The 8,306-nt window shown below is 38.3% G+C and overlaps 1 protein-coding gene across 3 annotated transcripts; it reads right to left on the reverse strand.

Annotated features, from left to right (window-relative positions):
• Positions 1-834: 834 nt before the first annotated feature.
• Positions 835-7,423, reverse strand: LOC116266945 (organic cation/carnitine transporter 7-like). 3 transcript variants are annotated; one of them, XM_050081086.1, is made up of 7 exons: positions 7,019-7,423; positions 6,785-6,830; positions 4,738-5,003; positions 3,428-3,665; positions 1,947-2,478; positions 1,641-1,843; positions 835-1,338 (listed from the first exon to the last, which is right to left on the reverse strand). In XM_050081086.1, exons 3-7 carry the CDS (start codon positions 5,001-5,003, stop codon positions 1,120-1,122), a joined length of 1,458 nt encoding a protein of 485 aa, XP_049937043.1. In that variant the 5' UTR covers positions 6,785-6,830; positions 7,019-7,423; the 3' UTR covers positions 835-1,119. The 3 variants fall into 3 exon arrangements, with proteins under 3 accessions (XP_049937043.1, XP_031504326.1, XP_031504325.1); XM_031648466.2 differs by lacking the exon at positions 7,019-7,423 and having other exon boundaries at positions 6,785-6,986; XM_031648465.2 differs by lacking the exons at positions 6,785-6,830; positions 7,019-7,423 and adding an exon at positions 6,454-6,481.
• Between the last annotated feature and the right edge of the window lie 883 nt (positions 7,424-8,306).

Raw genomic sequence — 8,306 nt, forward strand, 5'->3', positions numbered from 1 at the left:
GTGGTATCATGACTTACACTCATCGACAACCACATAGGACAATGGGATGTGACAAACGATCGGCATCCTCAGCTGATAAAGTTTGTCAAAGTGAGCATGCATTCATATACATAAGGTCCCTCAATTTTTTAGGCCACTCAATAGTCCAATTGTTAATTAATCTAAATTTATTTAATAAAAAGATATGGGATGAAGTACCAATAGGGTGACGAGTTTGAGTTAGTAACTAATAGGCAGCTGGTTGTTGATTCGAGTGGATGGCACCAATATGATTTCTCCCCCTCTAGTCTATAGCACTAATATATATATATATATATATATAGCGAGAGAGAGAGAGAGAGAGAGAGAGTGTGGTAGGGTAGGTAAGAGACCCTTGGGTGCTAGATCGATTAAGAATCATATTGGTGGTTGATGTTTTTAAGATAGATGGTTGAGAGAAATTAAGGAAAAAGTTGTTGGATTAATGTAGATGACTAAAATACCTTACCTCTTTTCTCTTTTTGATTTTCTTTTTACGGCAGTTCCATTTTGTTGGGGGGCAATGGAGCTTGGGTTCGAGCTTGCTTGTGCTCATTGGAGAGGTCTTTCAATTGTCTTTCCAATAAGCACAAGCTCAAACCCATCGGAGTGTTCTGCCGGAAGTTACAGTCCTGCGAAAGTCGCCGACGGTTCTCAAGCACAGTGACTTGTTTGGCTTGGTGCTTGTTGGCTGCATGCAATCCACTCAGTTAGGCCATCGGATCGCAGGGTTCGAGCTCAGCTACATCTCGGACACAGCCAGCCGACCTAACTGGTTGATAATTTGGCCATTTCAATTTTCAGGTGCCTAGAATATATACTCTCAACATCATAATATGAGATCTTTCTCAAATCATTTTCATAATTTTGTTCTTCTGATACTCCATTAAAGAAAAAATTTGAAGTAAAGAAATATGTATCTAAATAACAGAGATGATCTATCTAAATAACTGCTGTGTATCACGCATATCTGGCACTGCTGGATTAACCCATCATACTTATGGTTGCCACCTTGACTGTAAATTTTGAGGTGTCAGGCAAGCACGAGAATGCTCCACTCTGCGAGTGGTCAGAAGTCATATCTGAGGACTAGCCATGAAGCTACAGAGTGTCATTCAATGGACGTCCCTTGGTTTCCTTTGGTAAATATAACACGGCGAGACCTGAAAAAGCTATTGCAATCTCAAAAAAAATAACTGATAAAAATTGGTGGCAAGATTGTAGGAGTGCAACTGCCACAAGGGGGCATAACATCCCGCCAATTCTCCCGATTGAGCTAGCAGCTCCTAGGCCAGTTGTTCTAACTATAGTTGGGTATACCTGCAGAAATGAAATACATATTTCATGAGTTAGGAAATAAACATCTTTACCTAAATAGCAACTAAAAGGTCAGCAAAAGGGTGAGTAAACACATGAACAAATGACAACAAGAGCAGCAGGGCTGTGCGCTACAACTTTGTAGGAGGAGATTAATTTCCATGTCCACTATGAAAGCATAATGTTAGAGCTTCTGTCTGAAACATCAGATGGAAAGATGTTTCCTCTTGTACATCACAATGGGATAAAGATAAAGGGAAACTTAAGGCCAGAACACAGGCAAAAACAAGTGCAAAAATACGAACCTCTGGAGCATAAAAATAAATAATAGTGAAGCTCCCCTCGATAAACATGCGAGCTCCGAATAATAAAATTGTTGTCAAAGCCTCAGACTGATGATATAGCAATGGGATGAGTAAAAAACAACCCATGAAAAGCAAAGCTGACATCGAAATCCTGCGGCCAACCCTGTCCACCATCACGGCTGCTAATAGAAGGCCAGGAAACTCTGCAGCAATTTGTTCTAATTTTAGGATTGGCATTTTTAAAGGCCACTGTAGTTGGACATTTGTAAGACTGAACCCATGAAGAAAAGGGAAGAAAAGTTTCACCTGACAAGCTTGTGATGAAAACATCTCGATAAAGACTGTCATGTTTTGAACCAATTAAATAGAATCTTTGTGTTATGCAAATGTTTTTGGTGTTGCTCAACTCAGATGTAAGTAGGACAAGACCATAATATGAAAATGAGTTTCCGAAGAAGACAACCCATAGCAGAAGAGTTGTCTTGATCAAGCTTCGTGAGAAAAGCAGATATATTGATGTTAAAACATCTGGTTTCCTTTCTATTTTCTCAATAGCTTCATCATCTAGCTTTCTTTCTGGCAGCAAAGGCAAGCTTTTGGATGGGCAATCTTCTAAATCATTCTCACTAGCATGGCTGGACACGAGAGTACCAGATGGAAGTTTCCTCTTGTTTATAGCTGCAATTTTCTCTAAGATTCGTAGTGAATCATTTGTTTGGCCTCTCATACAGAGATACCTTGGTGATTCTGGAACCACAACATAGAATAAAAGCAGAACCAATGAGGGCAAAGAAGATAGTGCAAGCAGCCACCTCCACCCAAATGCTGGCATGACAATCTGAGAGAGAAAGAGTTTCTAGTCAGTTCTGAGACATATAAAACATGAAATGTTTGACCTTAAAAATCATGAAAATTTGAAAATTATCAATAACAAAAATTTAGATAGAGACAAGTAAAACGTTTCCAGAGGATTTTAAGTTTAGATGGGTTCCCCTTAATGATATCGCCAAAAAAAATGTGGCTCAATGGCAATCTCTCTAAAAAAGAGCAAAATTTACTGGTCCAATGAATCTCAGATAAGGACAGTTTGCCATTGGCATTTAGAAATATGAAAGGTTAGTTAAGATTCGTATTGTTCTTAATATATCATGGATTTCATTCTCAATGAAGATAAATGATCTCCATGGACTAGATTTTATCCTTGGTTCTGGAGGCATTACCTTCACAAGGACATTATGCTTATTTTGCTACAGAAGACTATCTGCTAAACATAACGAGTCCATGCACTCTTACTGTCAATAAGCTGGTCTGTACTTAATGTTAATCAAGACTTAATAATTTAGTATTGGTTAATTGGATGTTATCGATGAAAATTTTCATGTCATTATTTCCCTTTACTCAGTAGGGCCATGAGAATTTAAGAAGACAATTTTGAGAGGGAATTCTCAGTGTATGTATGTGTTACCTCCAGGAAAAAATACAGAGGCAAGTAGAAAGGCAAAACACAGATTCAGGAGGAAAAGACGAGGAGAAAATGTAAGATGAATATAACACCAATTTTTTTTGCTATTTTTTAACAAATGCAAATGGAATGGAAACTCTGTCATTTCAAATCTTGTCTTTGAAGGCTACATTTTTCTTTCTTCCACCTATTAGGTGTATAAAAAAAATATTAAATAGAAGAAAAAAATTAAGTAGTAATCAAGCTATTCTGAAGAACAACTAATGATGTATGCACATTACAGTAATTACATATTGAAATGGAATCCAAAGATTTCAAATCATACCCATGCTAAAGAAGCCTCCAGGACTGTCCCAAATGTCCAGAAACAGGAAAAAACCATCATCCAAGTGCCCCTATTCGGAGCAGGCACAAATTCCAAGAACCAAGAACTGAGTGTAGGACCTCCTCCCAAACCTACCCCAACCAAACAACGGAAGCTAACCAGTGATGCATAATTTGGAGAGAGAGCACAGAGACAACCAGCTACACCAGTGATCATAGCCGTGGCCAGAAATCCATTCCTAACATGTAAGTACCCAGTCATGAAAGAAAAGGCTCTATTAACATGCCATCAGGAAGCCTAATAATGTAAGCAACAATATTTTCTGCTCAGTTTAGTACAACGACCAGAATAGTTTTGTATTAACAATAAAAAGGAAAAATAAGGTAATATTCTAATTTTGGAAGTAATTTGCTAATCTCGTAGTCACATTGAGAAAAAGAAAAGGAAGGTTCTGTTCATTATCTGTTGTCAAATATAAAATTGAGGCAGGTTCAATCAAAAGCCACCTTCATTTTTGTTCATAGTTTACGATAGCGTTTTTTACATGCACTCCCCATGCACCAAAAGTGTCCAGTGCATCATAAGGTTAATTCCACCTCTGAAACAATCTCTTACAGGTCATGACCAAAAGTCAGAACAGGAATCATCCAAGTCTGAGGTTCAAAATTGCCAATAGCTGATATTGAAGTGGTGGATTTTCATTAGATGTAATGAAGACCTTTTCTCCATTTGATCTTCTTTGTAATTGCTGTGCTATCACCCTGCGGCATGGTTCCATATTGCAATTTATTTAAATTTTGATTTGATTACAAATTCTCAACATAGTAACAAGTAGTTATCTGTTACAACAATGCTTCATTACCCTTAGGGTGGCATTACACAAAAGAGTTTATCCAAGTTGTAAGACTATCTGTAGAATTATTTCCTAAAATCTGAGATCGCAAAGCATACAAGGACATAAACGATAATCTTCTGCTGGAAGCCTTTTGGTATCTTTGGACCTTTTACAGCTGAGAGGAAGATGCAGCAAATTAGTAGCCAATGTCATGAAACATCAAAAAGAGAAGTTAAATTTCTTAAAGCCCTTCATGACATTTTTAGTTGTCACTTGTCAAGCTGCATACTTCTGTTAATTCTACAGTATAGCTTTTCAGTACAACAGCGCAATGCTTACATGCCTGCATGTTGGTGCTAGTTTGCCTGAAGAAAATTTTATTTGGATGATCAGAAGTCAGTAGAGAAAGACAAATTAGTATAATGAAAGCAGATAGACAAGTAAGAACTAAACAAGTTAGGCTAAAAGTTATTACTTTCTCCCATAGTTGTCAGAAATGATCCCCCAAGAATAAGCCCCAACAAGCGTTCCAGCAAAAACAGCAGTGGAGATCATGCTCTCCTGGCTAGATGTCAAGCCCCACTCTGATTGAACAGCTGGACCTACAAAAGAAAGAAGCATCATTTCCATAGCCTCTGCTGCCCAGCCCATCCCAGCGTAAGCAAGCAGAAGCATCTGGAACTTTCCAAAGCCCAAGGACACAAGTGCATCATCCACTGTATATGATGCATCACCCCTCATCTGCAACCAAATAAATTATTCATAATGATCAATAAATTATAAGGACAAAAAAGAAAATGATGCCACTAAGTGTTAATAACTACATTTGGGAATGAGTGAAAATCTATTGATTCATTCAGTAGGGTATCCTTTGTCACTAATGATACTTTTCTCAAAACCAACTAAATGTTTTATTTACAAGAAGCCCCAAAATTTGTCTGAGATTTCTGAGTCTTCTATTGACCAATACATTTCTTTTAATTGATGCTTGACGCCATTGAAATACAGTCTCACATCTTATTTTTCCTGCTAGAAAAAATTAACACATCATTCCCAAAGACTTTGTTCTACTTCAATAGTTAAATGAGAAAGATAGAATATATTTTCTCACTGGTCATCTTTGAATAAAAAATCTGTTAGTTGGAGCCGTCAATGTCAAAGTACACCACTAGAAAGACAAACTCATTTTTGAAAAAAGAATCTGATGCAATCCCCGTTTAGTGTGGTAAAATCAGTCCCAAGTCTCATCGTACTTTGCCTGTTTCAGGATATATCTTTGAAATAAGATCCTAAACAAAAATTCTAAAAGAATCACATATTAAAGGGGTATGAAGATGGCAAATATGAGATATCGTGATAAAAGAGGATAGAAAAATGTGGATCATGAGCCAGATATCGATACAGATAGATCAAATGAGGTAACATAGTAGAATGCAAATCAATTTAGCAGATTGGCACAATGACATGAAAGGTTCTGAAAGTGGTAAACCATGTGAACAGCTGAATGAGGGTAAAGAGCCTTATGCTTTTCATTTGCCTATATCAGACACATTGGAGTGGAATTGTCTGAATGATCATTTTATGTGGTTCTTTCCAACACTTTCAGGATATTTTTCATCTTATTTTTCCCTGTTGTCCTATTGTTTTCTGTTCTTTGCAGACATTTTATCTACTGCAGCTCCAACAATTGAGAAAAGTACAGACCTTGTCAAGCTGTCTACACTGCCCAAGAAGATGCAAATATGAGAAAATGTTGCTAAACCATGCTATATATATATATATATATATATATATATATATATATATATATATATATATATATATATATATATATATATATATATATATATATATTGAGTGAATGGTGACTAGCTATCCAAAGTCACCCACCTTACTAGGGGCTGTCTAGTCCATCCTGGCAGACGGTTGAGAGAAAAACAATGAGAGAAACGTGTGAACTAATATTAGATGACCAAAATGTGCATCACCTTTTTTCCTTCGTTTTTCTCCTCATGAGTGAACCGGGTACCATTCAATTTCCTATATATATAATATATCATCCAAGGAATCTAACCATATGAAACAAAATCTGCCACATCAAAAGTAATTCCATTATAGTTGTGCTTGGTTAATATATATATACGAACATGGCAAGGTATGTCATAAGGTAGGGTTTATAGTTTACACGTACACTGGCACACAAGCAGGGAATCATAAACCTGCAAAGAAGCTGAAGGATCTTTAGTCAAATTCAGCATCATCTACAGCTCAAAATAGGGATTCACAGGCGACCCACTTCCAGAAATACCCAAAATGAGCTCAGAACTCGCAATTCTACCAGAAAAAAAAAAGCCTGGTCGCATGTTAAAAGCAGGTGCGAATATACGCACAACCTTCGTTATTGAAAGCAGGTGTGCAGTGGAATTTAGCATAATCCTCGCGGTATCCATGAAGAATATCGAGCTACAAACTAGATTAACGTCTCAGCAGCGAGACGCCGAAGAAAATACACACACAGTTACCTGGATTGCTTGGTCTAATGATTATCGGAAATCCAGTATCTCCCTTCTGGACGAATCACGGGGAAAACAATCTCAGATATAAATATGCGAGAGCAAGACGATCCTTCACAGAGAGAGAGAGAGAGAGAGAGAGAGAGAGAGACAGAGAGAGCAAGAGAGAGAGAGAGAGAGAGACACAGAGAGAGCAAGAGAGAGAGAGAGAGAGAACTGAAAAATGAGAAATGTATGGCTTGCCTTCTGGGCCTTTCCATTCTTCCTCATTGGTCTTGGCAGTTTGTGGAAGCGAGACACCGACCGTTGGGCGGTCCCCCAGGTCCCATTGGGACTACCTGCACTTTAGCAAATGCCCAATAATGGGTCGAAGAGATTAGTATTTCGTGCTGCTGGTGATCTATTTCTTCACGGCAGAAGAAAGGCTAACCCCACAGAACCAGGTGCAGCGAGTAATTACGAAGAGAAAAGAGGTCACGGGCTGATCGTTTGCCCGCAATTTTTTGCCCAACGACGTCAGTCCGTGAGAAAAAAAAAGGACTCTGTTTTTTGCAAAGATAAAGACCGATTAACTCTGCCGCAATCGCCGTAAACATCAGCCTTGGAAGATCTTGGCATCGGGGTTTCATCATTAGTAATTCTTAAAAGAAATGGTAAGAAGATTACCACAAAAAGAGTTTGCTTACAAGATGATTACATCATAAGTTTGCCGCAGACATGATACAAGAAGGAAATGCTTTGTTAAGTCAGCATTTCCTTCTTTATTTTGTTTCTTATTAACAAGAAACTCCCACCTGATGGCCAGACAACTTAAATGGCCATTGATTAGCAGGGGCCAAACCTTTATCGAGGGCAAACCTGTCTCGAGCCTCTGCCACTGAACGAGGAAGAGAGACGAGGAAATGGAGATTTAATTACCCAAAAAGGTACAAGAGAGAGAGGAAATATCTGAATAATATATTACCAACGACGCAGCCAACGAATGATTAGCCATGCCCCACACAGCACATGGTTACCAGATTATCACATCAGTGCATTCAGTAACAAGATAAGATTCAGTAATAAGATAAGATATGAAGGCCAAATTACATGCGGACCATGTCCGCCAAGAGCATAGTAATAGGGGCAATTGTAAAAGCCAGGCAACACAAGTGAAAGGTAGCGCCATTAATAAGATGCGGCGCACGCAGGAATTCAGGCAGAAGAGGTATTTTTTGTTCATCGCATGGCCTGAAACGTTGGTCGGAGATCAGCATCCGGAATCTGGCGTCGCATGGAGGAATGCAAACGGAAGAGGCATCTGGGATCTTTTCATATGGCCCGAAGAGGCGGCCGGAGATCAGCATGACGGGAAAAAGAACCCGACAATGACAAAATTCGACCGGGAGGCTGGAATCAAAATTTTAATAATAATCAATCCCTTTGAAGGAGGAATTGATTTACTTGCATAAACACGTCTTGAATAAATTAATGCTTGGGGCCTCGTGGTCAAGATATGACTTATATTAATTTTGATTGTAAAATCAAAATT

This window comes from Nymphaea colorata, chromosome 13, assembly GCF_008831285.2.
Source record: "Nymphaea colorata isolate Beijing-Zhang1983 chromosome 13, ASM883128v2, whole genome shotgun sequence".
In the NCBI taxonomy this organism is placed as follows: domain Eukaryota; kingdom Viridiplantae; phylum Streptophyta; class Magnoliopsida; order Nymphaeales; family Nymphaeaceae; genus Nymphaea; species Nymphaea colorata.

Excerpts from the sequence above, each read along its gene's own strand:
- LOC116266945 (XM_031648465.2), bottom strand. The coding sequence starts at position 6,477 with ATGATTCCCTGCTTGTGTGCCAGT. Across the intron at positions 1,844-1,946 it reads TTTCATCACAAGCTTGTCAG|AGTTTCCTGGCCTTCTATTA; the intron begins GTGAAACTTTTC and ends AAATTGCTGCAG. Across the intron at positions 1,339-1,640 it reads TTTATTTTTATGCTCCAGAG|GTATACCCAACTATAGTTAG; the intron begins GTTCGTATTTTT and ends TCATTTCTGCAG.